We start from the raw sequence: 14,779 nt of genomic DNA, 5'->3' as shown, positions 1-14,779 counted from the left end.
CAGCCTGTGGACTGAAGGGTCCCAGGTTCAATTCCGGTCAAGGGCATGTACCTGGGTTGCGGGCACATCCCCAGTGGGAGATGTGCAGGAGGCAGCTGATCGATGTTTCTAACTCTCTATCTCTCTCCCTTCCTCTCTGTAAAAAATCAATAAAATATATTAAAAATAAAGGAAGAAAGAAAGAAAGAAAGAAAGAAAGAAGGAAGGAAGGAAGGAAGGAAGGAAGGAAGGAAGGAAGGAAGGAAGGAAGGAAGGAAGGAAAGAAAGAAAGAAAGAAAGAAAGAAAGAAAGAAAGAAAGAAAGAAAGAAAGAAAGAAAGTAAGTAAGAAAGGAAGAAAGAAAAGTACTCATTATATTTAGCAATAGGCTGGCAATTGGATACATTAGCAACAGTAAATTTGGTGGCATAATCAGACAGAAGTTAGATTGAATGGGTGTGACGTTAATGGGATGAGAAGAAATGGAATAAAAATAGACATAAAAACTCTTCTGAGAAATGTAGCTGTGAACTAAATGAGAGAGATGGGTGGGAGCTGGGAAAGGACATGGTATCAAAAAGAAGTATTCTATTTTAATTGGAAAGACTTACTCATAGTCAAAGGCCAATGAGAAGGATCTAGTTGAGAAAGGCTTAAATGAAACCCGACATTCTAATTACCATTTCCCATTAAAAGGAACTTTCCAACAATTCGGTGAGCTTTCTTGAAACAGCCCTTCCTGATGAAACTTGCTAGAGAGAATATGTTGTCAGCTAAGAATGCAGGCCAATGCGATGGGCCATTGTGGGAATATTTGAATAAACTAACAATGGGCTTAATGATAGTTTTGTGGTTACAGATTGAGACTCCTAATGCTTACGAATATGAAGCATAAGTGATAACAAAGTCGGAGGCATAAATGCAGGCGTGATTGAATGAGGTGCACTGCAAGAAAAGTTCATTGAAAGTTAGGTGGTCAAGAATTGAGAGTCCAGTCCTGGCCAGGGGAGAGCAGTTGGTTGGAACATTGACCCATATGTACCTCAAAAGGTGCAGGTTTGATTCTTGGTCAGGGCACATACCTAGATTGCAGGTTCAACCCTCGGTCAGAGAGCATATGGAAGGCAACAGATCAATGTTTCTCTCTCTCTCTCTCTCTCTCTCTCTCTCTCTCTCTCTCTCTCTTCTCCCCCCCCCCCTTCCTCTCTCTTTAAATATCAATAAAAACATATCCTTGGGTGAAAATTAAAAAAACAAATTGAGTGTCCAGGATATTGGGTAGATTGTCGGTGTAGATACTGAAGTCCCAGCATGATGGCAGGACATGGGTGTGAAATGAAGACTTTAAGCCACAAGCTCAAGTCGTTAGTCATCCACACAACTGATCCGAAGACCAGTAAATGACAGGAATAAGGTGGGGAGAATGAACCAAATTGAGTGGGCATCCAACAAATAAGGAAAAGACGTTTATTGTAGTGAAAAATAAAGAAACTTCAATTCTACTCCTGGCCTCAAGAACAATCTGAGAAAACAGTTCTGGGCAGCAGAGAAAGTGCCCTAAGTAAGGAACCTGACTGAAGGAAAGTCAAGGAAGTGGAACAAAAGCTCAGAGCCCAGGGTGAAGTTCTTAAAAGCCAGACAACTGCTTACATCAATTCCAGATGCTACACGGGAGAAGGGTTTGAAAGATGGGGGAGGACTCGAGAAATGGGTCAGAAAAAAATTCTGAGCATTAGAAGGATGTGGTTGCAGTAGAAGAACCTTGACTGGATGGTCCATTTAAGGTCTACTGACCAGGCCTGGCTAACTTGGCAGGGGATTGGTCATCCCAGAGCTCCAGTCTTTCTTCCTCAGTCCCATGCTCCTAACTGCTGCTGCTGCTGCTGCTAGAGTCTCCTCATGGTCCCATTTGCTTAAGCCCCTTCCTGCTTCAAACAGTTACTCATTCTGATTCCCTAAATAGCTTCCGGGCCAGGGGTCAGCAAACTATGACCCAACGCAGAGCCAGTATTTTGGCAAAGCTGAAAATATTTCATATCCAACCATTCCCAGAAGAAGCTGGCTGACCCCTGATCTCACTCATCAAATCCTCCATATCCAGATCTGCAATGCAACTCATTGAGTCCAGTAATTCAGTTCCTTGAAGTCATTGCAAGAGTATTATTTGACAGAAGGGAAATGTTATATCCAAGAAGTGTTTTCAGGTCATTATTTTTAATGTAAAAGGTGAGAATTGAAGTACCCAGCAGCAGAGGAGGTCCTTGCCCTCTGTGCAAGGCCTTTCCTTATCACCCCGGTTCTCTAGCTCCGTAGCAGCCACACTCTTGTCACACGAGTTAGCACTTAACTGGGTACCCTCCTCTAAGAAAATAGCACGTACTACGGTCTTCTGATTATTAAAGTTGTGTGTTCATCACAGAATATTTGGAAAATATACAAAAGTATAAAGAAGAAAAATAAAATTATACATCCTTTCCCCATACATAGACAGTCTGATGAATGCACTTGCTGTCTTCATTGGTAAATACAGAGATAGAAGTAATATATATTACAAAAATAGTGATCACACAGCTATTTCCTTGGATTGGTATATATGAATATTTATAACCAAATCTCTCCTACTAGGTATCTAAGAAATTTCCAATTTTTCACTCCTGTAAATAATAATTCATCATACAAATGTCTGATTATTTCTTTTTTAAAAATATTTTTTTTTATTGATTTCAGAGAGGAAGGAAGAGGGAGAGATAAAACATCAATGATGAGAGAGAATCATTGATTGGCTGCCTCCTGCACGCTTCCCATTGGGAATCACAACCCGGGCATGTGCCCTCATCCTAATTGAACCGTGACCTCCTGGTTCATAGGTCAACACTCAACCATTGGGCCACGCTGGCTGGGCTGTCTGATTATTTCTTTAAGAAAAGTAAATACATCTTGTGTTTCTTTGCCCTGACCAGCTCAGTGTGTGATAGTCTAATCTCTCAATCCATTTTTAGCTCCTAGAAGTCAGGTTATAGAAAATATATTAATAGATAAGCAAAGATGAAGTAAAAAATCTATAATGACTTTCATCAGAAAAGAGTTCTGTGGTAATTTTATAATGCTACTTGCTCTTTAACTATAAATTGGAATCTGATAATACATTCGAGAAAATAAATATTATACTTACAACACTAAAAAGAAAAATAGGTTCACAGTTATCTCTAAATGGCTGCAAAGCCGCAACGCTGTCAGCTTCAGCCTGCAAAAAACTATATTAATATTTCACATGATAATATAGGAAACGATAACAAGTCATTAGCTATACCATATACAAAACAAACAAACACAGATACACATAAATTTTACTTTTATATTTACTCAACATTCTCTTAGTATGCAGTAGTTGTTTTAAGTATCAAATTGCAAACACTGGCATGTCAGTCCCTGCATCATTTGGCCTCAACCTGACTTCTGGCTGTTCACCTTTATGGTATCCCACACCCACCCACCCCCCACCACCACCCAAAAAAAGAATGAAAGAGGCTGAAAGTAATCTATCATATTAAAGACCAGAAGTCAAATATTTTATTTTAAAGTAATCAGATAGCATCATTACAATGTTTATCCTATATAATAAAAGGTTAATATGCAAATTGACCAAACAGTGGAAAGACTGGTCGCTATGACATGCACTGACCACCAGGGGCAGACGCTCAACACAGGAGCTGCCCTCTGGTGGTCAGTGTGCTCCCACAGGGTGAGTGCCGCTCAGCCACAGCTGGGCTCATGACTGGCAAACCTCTCCCGCCTCCATGGCAGTGCTAAGAATGTCCTGGACTGTGAGAGGGCGCAGGCGGGGTTGAGAGAGCCCCTCCCCGAGTGCATGAATTTTATGCACCAGGCCCCTAGTATCATAATAAAGCACTAACATGTAAAGCATTTAATCTTACCTAATAATAGACAAACATGTAAATTGACCATCCCTCCGCTACACTCACCAGCCAATCAGGGGAGTATGCAAATTAACCCAACAAAGATGGTGGTTAATTTACATACATAGGCACCCAGTAGCTTGGGTCCCACGAACATCATCGGGCACCCAGGTCACTCCGAGGTAGGCCCCATGTGGGCCTTGAGCAGCCTAGGAAGGGCCTGAGCCAGGGGGCTCCTGGGCAGGGCCTGAGCCTGCGATCAGAGCCGAGGGGGCCCCTGCCCAGACCCGCAATGGGAGGGAGCAGGGGCAGAGCTGGCGATTGGAGGGAGCAGGGGTGGAGCTGGCAATCGGAGGGAGCTGGGGGTCCCCTGCCCAGGCCTAAAGCCCCAGCCAGGGGCCTTAGGCCTGGGCAGGGGCCGAGCGGGTGATCAGAGGGAGCTGGGGGTCCCCTGCCCAGGCCCCGAGGCTTTAGGCCTGGGCAGGGGCCGAGCCAGGGATCAGTGTGAACTACAGAGGAAACACCTTTTCTGACCACTCATTGGCTAAGCTCCCTGTATGCCACTGGTAATATTCTTAGTAACTTGGGTAATAAGAATCCAATAAGGTGACCTAGGGTTTTTCCACCACACTTCTGGAGAAAAAAACGAAGGTCCACTGCTTTAGAGCTAAGAAATGTCATATCCTGCCCTAGCCAGTTTGGCTCAGTGGATAGAGCCTCGGCCTGCTGATGGCAGGGTCTGGGTTCAATTCTGACCAAGGGCATGTACCTAGGTTGCAGGCTCCTCCCTGGCCTGGGCCCAGGACAGGGCTCATGCAGGAGGCAACCAATCAAAGCATTCCTCTCACTTTGATGTTTCTCTCTGTCTTTCCCTTTCTCTTCCACATTCTCTAAAAAACAATGGAAACATATCCTTAGGTGAGGATAAAAAAAATAATAATAAAGAAAGAAATGTCATATCCTATGAAAGACACATCTTGAAAATGCCTAAAGAAAGTTGTCATTTCACCCTAACCGGTTTGGCTCAGTGGATAGAGCGTTGGCCTGCGGACTCAAGGGTCCCAGGTTCGATTCCAGTCAAGGGCATGTACCTTGGTTGCGGGCATATCCCCAGTAGGGAGTGTGCAGGAGGCAGCTGATCGATGTTTCTCTCTCATCAATGTTTCTAACTCTCTATCCCTCTCCCTTCCTCTCTGTAAAAAATCAATAAAATATATTTTTAAAAAAAGAAAAAGAAAAGAAAAGAAAGTTGTCATTTCTTCATGGTGAAGGGACTGGAGTCCGTGTTGATGAAAACACCTTGGTAGCTGCGGTGACTGGCAGTGGCTGCAGCAGTGGGGTGATGGGGCTGGTGCCTTCCCCTGATCAGCCCGGTCGCCTCCCACAAAGGGAGGCCAGGCTGCAGCTTAAGCCCGCTCCCCAAGGGGAGCAGGGAGCAGGCCTAAGCCGTCAGTAGGACATCCCCTGAGGGGTCCCAGTATGTGAGAGGGGGCAGGCTGAGCTGAGGGAGCCCCCCCCCCCCCAGTGCACGAATTTCGTGCACCAGGCCCCTAGTAACATTATAAAAGAACAATAAATAAGTTTTACTGAATTTTATATGTATTGGTACAATGTTAGTACAAGTCTCCAAGTCTTTTAAAAGGGAACATAACAGGGGAATAAAAGTATATGACCATTAAGCTTAGGGTGATATAAAAGGTAATCAATGTCATAGGTCTTAATTTTGGATTTAAATTTACAAGTTCAGAAAGGTCCCCTTCCTTGGCTAGCTGCAGAAAGTAAAATATCCAGCAGAGGGCGACTGTCCATTGTTTACAATGGAGGTTTGGAAACTAGGAATTCATTTTCTTTACCCTTTAGGAGCAAGTCATATAAAAACAGCATCAATCTATGTGAATATACTATTGTTGAATGCGCTCAAACCTAATAGAACAGAAACCATTCAAGGACAAGGCGCACATTTTTTTGTTAAGTTTAACTGATGCAAGTATGGTAGTTAGGCATATTTTGGAAAGATTACTAGCACTTCCCAGTGGGATAGACAAAGTCATGGCCTGTGGAGTAGGCTGAGGAGTTCCGTCTGGTCTGGGTACTGCTGGGAGGACAGTCCATAAACCCCACGCCTGTATCCTCACACAGCTCTGAGCCGTGTGTGCTGAGTTAGGAGCCTAACAACACAGGATTAATAGAATTTTCTGATGATGCTTGATGGTCTGTGATCCATTGGCCAGCTGTTAGATCCTTCTGATACTGTCTTCTAACTTCTTATACCAACCCACTTTCTATTGCATGTACTAATTCCCTTTAGGCCCCATTCTCTGTCCTCTGAAATTAGGTTTTCCTCCCTGCCAAGGATCAACTTTAGAATCACATTCCAGCCCTATTCGGGTAGTTCTGACTCTTCAGAGTAAAGCAGGTTGTTATGGAAAGCTGCCTTTTAAAGCACTACTAGGGCCCGCCCTGGCCAGTGTGGCTCAGGTGATTGGAGCATCATCCCATGCACCGAAGGACTGTGAGCTCCATTCCCAGTCAGGACACATACCCAGGTTGCGGGTTCCATCCCTGGTTGGGGTGTGTGTGGGAGGCAATCAATCACTGTTTCTCTCTCACATCAATGTTTCTCTTTCTCTCTCTAAAATATATATATTTTTAAAACTTTTCTAGACAAAAAGATTTAAGGATTGTCTATAGCCAACTACTTTCTCATTTTATTTTACTTTTTTTTTTTCTTTTTCTTATTGGTTCTTTGCCACTTACTGTCTTGAAGATAAAAAAATAAGAAGAAGAATTGAGTTCCCAAGCTTGAGCCTGCTTATTCATAGAAAGGACAGTCAAACACAGGTTGAGGTCAGTAAGCAATCTCATTCCAAGGTCTGGGTTGGGAGGGGTCAAGGAAGGCCTGAAACATGCAACGTTTTGAGGTTTCATGTTTGCTTCAGGGATTATGCCTTTTAGGGGTAGGAAGTGAAGATATGTAATTAGTTATCTGCTTCTGCATCTTAGGTCTAGGTGGTTTGGACATGTTTCTGCCTAATAGAAACAGAATGTGAGCCACAGTTATACTTTTAAATTTTCTAGTAGCCACATTGAAAAACTAAAAAGAAACAGGTGAAACTAATATTATATTTAATGATACAACTTTCTTATACGATAATATATCCAAAATATGATCATTTTAACATGTGATCAATGTAAACATTATTGAGACATTTCACATACTTTTCTTCATGCTAAGTCTTCAAAATCTAGTGTGTATTTTACATTTAGGGTACTTCTCAATTTATGGGCTAAATTTTAATCATAAATAATGGTCTCTAATTTGATTTCATAAAATTTACAGTAAAAAAAAAAGTAGATTCACATACCCAAGTTTTCGCAAGCAACTCTAAAAATTTTACAATAATTGAATTGAGTATAGTTTTCTAATTTAAATACATTAATAAAAAAAATTCAGTTCCTAAGTCACACTAGCATATTTCAGTGCTCAAAAGACACTTGTGCCTAGTGGCCACCATATTAGATAACAAAGCTCTCAGTAGTTAATAATTTAATGTGGGTACATTGAAAAATACAATGAGTGCCAATGAGTTTGGCTACAATATTTTAATCCCTTGGGTGGCAAATAAATGAAGAAAATTACTATCATTAGAAAATTGCTACCTGGTAAATGTTCAGAGTCCTTCTCAAAGCTATTCAGTAAATAGTATTTGCAGCCCTTATTCTAAGAGACACAGTGCATAAGGTCAGGTGAAAAGAAATATCAATAAACAGATAACCATTTCTATACTTTTCTAACGTTCACAACCACGGTCAATAACCTCAACGTTATAGGCATGGGGTAAAAATCTCGTTTGTTCTCAGATCAGATAGAACTAAACATATAGTAAAACTACCCAGTAATCACTGTTCATTTGGAAGGCTTGACAGGTTGTTTAAATCAAGACAATCCTTAAAGAGAACACTTTAACACCTAAAGTAACAAGAAAACAGTAGTTCTATGGAAATTAAATCCTTACTACAACAAAATGCAGAATTTCATCTTCGTTCAGCTCATTTTTCAGTTTCCTGAATAACGTTTGCATTGCTTTGCAGGGTCCACACCAGGCTTGGTAAACATCGATCACTAGAAGATGATGATATTTATGAAAGGGCAGAGTCAAAGCTTCTGAAATAACAGCTTATCCCAGGGCTGGTGCAGGCCAAGGGCAAAGACATACAGGGCTTTGTGTGGAGTAGAGAGCCGTGCTCTGTGCTGGGGTGCCATGGGGTGCCCTGGGCCAAACTCCAGGTTACTGGTCAATGGGGGAGCCCCAGTACCTGTTAGGCCTTTGTTCTGCAACATCTCATCCCAGAGGCTTTGACTATTGATGACAGTCTGCAAAACGGAAGGCGCTGTAAACAGCCTTCAAGTGCCAGTGCACCAAGTAAAGAATTGCTGCTAGGTCATGCCTACCTGTAACTGGATTTCTCGCTTTTTGCCTGCCATTTATCCACTATCTCACGAAAAAGGGGAGAAAAATAGAAAACACTTCAGAGAAATTTAAATCATGTCCTGTTTATGCGTTCAAGCAACATCTTAATGCACCATAGACATTTCCCTTCCATGTCCGCCTATGTACTCCCACCCCCACCCCCCTCCACCCTCCACCCCCAAAGACTCCAGTGTCCCAAAGGCCTCTTCCTGCTGGCGCACTGCTAATGCTGAGGTACAGCAGCCAAACGTCTTCCTAACACAAGAATCCTGAGCAAGGTAAGAATGTAAAGAGGTTAAGTTTCTTAAAAATATCCATCAGACGCTCTATCCTCAGAGGGAAGGTAGGGGAGGGTGGAGGTAAGGGGGAGAGATCAACCAAAGGACTGGTATGCGTGCATATAAGCATAAGCGATGGACACAGACAACAGGGGGTGAGGGTGAGGGCAAGACTGGGGGGATGAGGGGACAATGGGGGGATAAAGACACATTTGTAATACCTTAATCAATAAAAAAATTTAAAAAAAATAGTTGTGTTTGTTTTCCTGGAGCATTATGTTCTCTGTTTTCATCAGCACACGTTCCCTCTGAACATGGCTCATGGATCTTGCTGGAGACCCCCCACCCCCGCGGGAGACTTCATTTTTAGAACCAGGCTACTAGTTGTACCGAGCACAGCATAAACTGTCCACAGGTGTGCAAGCAGCGAGGCCCAAATACCTGTTCAGTGGCATCAGGGGCTTTAAGAGCGAGCGTGTCTGCGAGTGTGACAGCAAACACTAGTGTGAAACAAAGGCGTGACCCAGAGCAACCAGACTACATCCCAGCAAATCGTGTGGATTCGCCCAACAAGCCCTGCACAAAACACAGCCTCCTTTAAGCTCCACGGATGTGTTTAAACAACAGGAAGGAACAACCCCCAACCCCCACCCCCACCCCCAGATCTCAGTCGGCCCCTCTGTCTAGGCCTGTGGCCTTTGTGGACGAGCTCCACCAGGTTGAGTACCTGGCTCCCGGCCGGCGGGGGCGGAGTGTGGCCCGGCCCTGCCGCGCTTCCTGTGGGTGCTGATCGGGAGAGCAGTAGGGCGCCAACGTTTTCTGGCCGCCCACGAGCCCAGGCAGACCCCCACCTCCCCACCCCCCCCCCACCCCCAACCGTTCACGCCTCTCCCGGTCCCCCCCCCCCCCCCCCCCCCCCCCCCCGCCCCCAGCTTCACCGCAGGAGTTCCAACTGGGCCAAGGTTACCTGCATTTGGCCGGGAAAATCGCTCCCTCTAGCGCCCCTGCGCTGAAGGGACTGCAAGGCCTGTTTCCCCCTCCTCCCTCAGCTGCAGTCTCCCCGTGCAAGGCAATAGGTGAAATTAGGTTTTTAAACATTACTTCTATTGATTGCAAAAACCTTGAATGTTGAGGCTTTGAAACATAAACTTGATGAGATTTTGATTTGGGTCTTCCTAGAATTGACTTCAAGGACAAATGCACTCTGAAGATGTTACTTAATAAGAAAATGTGTTTATATTTTATTAGAGCAGAATGTAAATTATAAGTTGCCAAATAGCCCAGAAAGATATTACTCCCGAATGGGTCTAATAGTTTGTTTTGCTGCTTGCATATAATTGACATCTTTCAAGATTTGTTCAAAGTGTTCTTTCCTATATTGACCTGCCTTCTCTTCCCCTCCCCAGTACAGCACTATCTATAGTATTTAATTATTTTCTTGGGTCATAGATTTATTAGCACCTAATTGTCTCATTTGTATATTCACTGGACCTCTAACTATATCTGAAGCCCCAGAGAAGAAGAACTGATCTTTTTTCAAATTTACTGAATTTTTTTAAAAATATGTTTTTATTTATTTTAAAGAGAAAGGGAGAGGGAGAGATAGAAACACTGATGATGAGAGGGAATCATTGATTGGCTGCCTCCTGCGTGCCCCCTACTAGGGATGGAGCCTGCAACCTGGGCATGTGCCCCTGGCCAGAATTGAACCTGGGACCCTTCAGTCCGCAGGCTGAGGCTTTATCCACTGAGCCAAACCAGCAAGGGCTGAATCTTTTTCCTTTTTTTTCTTTCTTTCTTTTTTTTTTTTTTTGCCATTTCTCATGTGTTGAGTCCATCTAATGAATATTTATTTGTTATTTTATCTTTCAACTTTACAATACCCATTTTTAATAGTTTGCATTTCTCTGTTGAGATTTCCTATCTGAAACATTCATTGATATCATATTTTCATTAATTTTAAAATACCTTTTCTTTTCTTTGAATATATCATTTTTTACAGCTGCTTTGAAATCTTTGCTAAATTTTAACAATTGGTCCCACTCAGAGATAATTTCTATTAATGCTCTTTTCTTCTTGAGCAAAGGTCATAAGTTTCTGTTTCTTTGCAAATCTAGTGTTAGTCAGCCCTGTAAAGACTCTGAGTTCTGTTGTATTGTTTTAAACATTGCTATTTAATTGTTCTAGTAGGCAATTAACTCTCTTTCCAGGACTCAAAATGCAAAATTAGAAAACCGCATAATGTGTAGCATTTAGTAAAAAGATAAGCTTTATAATATAAAGGTACAGGAGAGTTGAAAGTCAACAATGGAAAAGATATAATATAAACATCATAAGCATAAAAAGTTGACATGATTATATTAATATCAGACAAAGTGACTTCAATACAAGAATATTTTCAGATGGACATTTCCTGATGATAAATAGTTTCATCAGGAAGACAAATATTTTAAAATGTATCTAATAAACAACAGAGCTTCAAATACATGGAACAAAAAATATTGCCTGAATTAAATGAAAGAAAGGCATATCCATAATCATAATTGGAGATTCTAACATCACTTTCCAAATAACTGATAGAATAAGTACACACAAATCAGTAGATTATTAGGGATGTAAACAACCTTATTAGTCAAATTGACCAAATTGACATGTACTAACAATTGCAGAATACACCATCTCTTCAAGTGCACTTGGAATATTTTCCACAATGAACCATATAGTAGGTAATTTAAAAAATCATAATAAATTTCAAAAATTGGAATCTTTCAGCATATTTTCTCTAATCACAATAGGAATAAACTAGAAATCAATAACAATAAAATATTTGGTAAGTTTTTGAGCACCCGATAGTTAAGCAACACTCTACTAAATAACCAGTGAGTCAAATAAGATACCAAAAGGGAAATTAGAAAATACTTCAAATTGACTGATAATTAAAACACAACATATAAAACTTTGTTGGATATTGGTAATTCAGTGGTTAAAGGGAAAGTATAATATTAAAGACATATTACAATAAGACAGGTTTTAAAATACATAATGATCTAAGTTACAACTTAAGAACTAAAAGAAATAACATATTTAAGTAAGGTGAAGAAAGAAAATGAAAAAGGTTAGAATAAAAACCAAGTAAATAGAAAACAGAAAGTAAGGTGATATTGACAATATCAAAAGTTGTATTTTGTAAAGATCAGCGAGATTATTAAATTCAGAACTATAGTGATCGAGAAAAGTAGGGTAAACAAAAATTACCAGCATCACAAATAAAAGATGAGACATCACTAGTGACTTCACAGCAATTAAAATGACAGGAATGGAATATTATAACAACTTTATGCCATCAATTTTTTAAATGTAGATGAAATAAAAATTCTTTGAAGAATGCAACTTGCCTTTTTAAATACAATTATTATAAAATATAAATGTTTTGTGCATTTGAATACATATAAAGATATCAAATTACAGATATTCAATTACAGTGGTTTTTATCTAGAGTGATGACAAAAAGTAGATACAATAAGCCATTAATTATACTGCAATATTTGGTTACTGATACTGAAATTTATCAACTATTACTTGTATAATTATAATATATTAATTCTAAATGAATACTTGTTAATATTTGAACATTAACATTAATGTTCTAACATTATCTATTAGAATAAAATTGGAAGAAACATAAATGACCCAAATAGAGGAGATTTTATTAAAGATGATTAATTGTTACAGATGAATATGATGGCTGCATTGAAAAGATATTACTACTTATCCTTGGATGGTGAAATTACTTGTAATCTTTCTTTTCTTTTCTTACTTTTTCTATATTTTCCATATTTTATGCAATTACATTTATTTTTGAATCAGAAAAAGCAGTAAATATTTTTAAATTTACTCTCCTCAGTATTTTTACAGTAGATTTTCTTTTATTGTCCATGGGTTCTTTCTCAGCTACTTTCAACTATTTTAACTATGAAGATTAATTGTCATTTAATCTGGCTTTCCTTGCTACTTTAACATGACATTTCACTTCTTTTCTAAGCAGTGCTTTTTTTTCCTGAGCTAATGGGTATTTTTTCAAAGACATCTTTTCCCCCATCATAATAGCCATCTTTACAGAAACATCTTAATACTACCCTCTTACCTTTACTAGATAGCTCAATGCCCTTCAAAAGGTACTTTCTCCCCTCTCTTTGATGTGCATAGACTTTGGAGTCTAATAATTTAGGTTTAAACCCTGGCATTCCCTTTAGCCTTGGACTAACATAGAACAAAGTATATAACCTTTACAACCCTAATTTTTCTATCTTAAAATGGGGATTGTAGTAGCATGTTTGTGAGATTAATGGTATAAATGATGGAAAGTGCCTAACAGAGAGTGTGTTCCATGGTTGGCACGTATGTTTACTTCTCGCTCCCTGCTTTCTTTGGTTGTTTCCTTCTGAGGCAGGATCTGATGATGGCTACAGAATTTTTAAAAATATAAGTTGTCTCGCCCTAACTGATTTGGCTCAGTGGGTAGAGTGTCGGCCTTCGGACTAAAGGGTCCCAGGTTCGATTCCGGTCAAGGGCGTGTACCTGGGTTTCAAGCACATCCCCAGTAGGGAGTGTGCAGGAGGCAACCGAATCGATGTTTCTAACTCTATCCTCCTCCCTCTCCCTTCCTCTCTGTAAAAAAACAATTATATATATATATATATATATATATATATAGTCTCAACTAGTACAACAATGAATTGACATTTTCTAACAAGATGTTCTTGGGTCCTAGTTTTAAAAAGGCAAATTCCTAAATGACAAAATTTATAAGAGCTCTGAGATTTTTCTCTCTTGTTACTATTATTTAATTGCTTCAGTAAAATCTAAATCAAAACTCTCCGTTTTAATATATTCTGCCTATAGCTTTTATGTGAATTGTTCCTTTGCATATATTTATAAAAACAACTCATGACATTATTTACTGTCTGCACCCTTTGAATTTTATACATAATAATGTGTAAGTGGCTGCTCAAAAAGTCCCTGTGGTGGCTATTTCCACTTCTGAGAAGCGCTCGCTCTGAAATCAAACACCTCTGGCCACATCCTGCCACCAAGCCTCTGAAGCCCTCCCGCCCTTGCCCATTTGGAGGACTAATTCCCTCCAATGGGGCTCAGCGTTGTCTTTCCTCTGGCCAGTCACCCTTCACCACAGTTCCAACATGACACATCCCCGCTTGTAAGATACTTAAAGCTCTGGGACTCACGGCTTCCCAAGGGGTCCTGCACCTAAGTCTTCCCCAGCTTGAAAGGGTCTGTTCAGGGGTGGAAGGACTTCCTAGAAGCCTGACAATGCAGCCCGACAGCAGGGCATAGGGCAAAGCTGATCAACGTGTGGCAAGGGAGCCACCCCTCACCTTCCCGCTTCCAAGCAGACATCATGATCAATCAAGATAATTCTTTTCTTCTCAGTCTCAGACCCATTCTCAGCAGAGCCTCAAAGGCTCCAATACACAAGCTTCTGTGGCTTCAGAGTTGCAGGCCTGTGCTTAGATCCCCCTGGAAATCCAACACGAGTCCCAGTCTTGTCCCACGTCAGCTACACGGAGAGGAATACTCCCTCCAGGATTAGTCTGGGCACAGAGCAGGGTTCTCTCTCCTCTTCTCTAACACAAACCCTGCTGAGACAGGTTAGTAAGCCAGGACAAGTAAAATAGGGTAACAGAGACAGATAGTTAAACAGCCAAGCAGTTTACAGCCATCTAGTGAATCGCCAAATCCTATCTTCCCTAACCAAGGACACTTAGGAGTAAATGGTTTACATTTCTCAGAGCTACTTATCTAACCAGAGGGTAAAGAGCTTAAATCACCCTACTCTGGGAGATGGATAACAGAAATCAATTAGTGCCATTTGTGCCAACCACACCCAAGGATGAATGAAGGCAGGGGAATAAATCTCATTTTGGTGCATCAGCAGAAAGCTGCTAAATATTCTATGAAGATCCTCCCCTAAGAGCTCCCCTAGAATTCCCACCTTTGGAAAACAGACAAAAACCTTAAGACGCAGGACCCAGCATGGGCTCTCCCCCTATGGAGCACACCCACGCCTCCCCTCGTCTCTCCCCAGCCCAGTCTCACTGGACTGTGCAGGGCCTGTG

At 41.0% G+C, this 14,779-nt stretch overlaps 1 protein-coding gene across 5 annotated transcripts in view; it reads right to left on the bottom strand.

Moving 5' to 3' along the window:
- Nucleotides 1-8,494, bottom strand: part of NME8 (NME/NM23 family member 8) — a 37,455-nt gene extending 28,961 nt beyond the window's left edge. For 4 of the 5 annotated variants that reach the window (XM_070424716.1, XM_070424720.1, XM_070424721.1 and 1 more), the window contains exons 1-4: nucleotides 8,349-8,494; nucleotides 8,213-8,270; nucleotides 7,912-8,018; nucleotides 3,151-3,222 (exon numbers count right to left, since the gene is read on the bottom strand). In XM_070424716.1, coding sequence (XP_070280817.1) covers nucleotides 3,151-3,222; nucleotides 7,912-8,018; nucleotides 8,213-8,270; nucleotides 8,349-8,381 — 270 coding nt within the window. In that variant the 5' untranslated portion in view covers nucleotides 8,382-8,494. Of the gene's footprint in view, nucleotides 1-3,150; nucleotides 3,233-7,911 lie in introns of all 5 variants that reach the window. The other variant, XM_070424718.1, reaches the window with a different exon arrangement.
- Between the last annotated feature and the right edge of the window lie 6,285 nt (nucleotides 8,495-14,779).

The sequence above is a fragment of the Myotis yumanensis genome, unplaced genomic scaffold (genome assembly GCF_028538775.1).
Source record: "Myotis yumanensis isolate MYYU_CA2020_CCGP unplaced genomic scaffold, mMyoYum1.0.hap1 SCAF_9, whole genome shotgun sequence".
NCBI lineage: Eukaryota > Metazoa > Chordata > Mammalia > Chiroptera > Vespertilionidae > Myotis > Myotis yumanensis.
The sequence above is the reverse complement of the archived record's forward strand: the minus strand, read 5'-3'. Positions and strand labels throughout refer to the sequence as shown.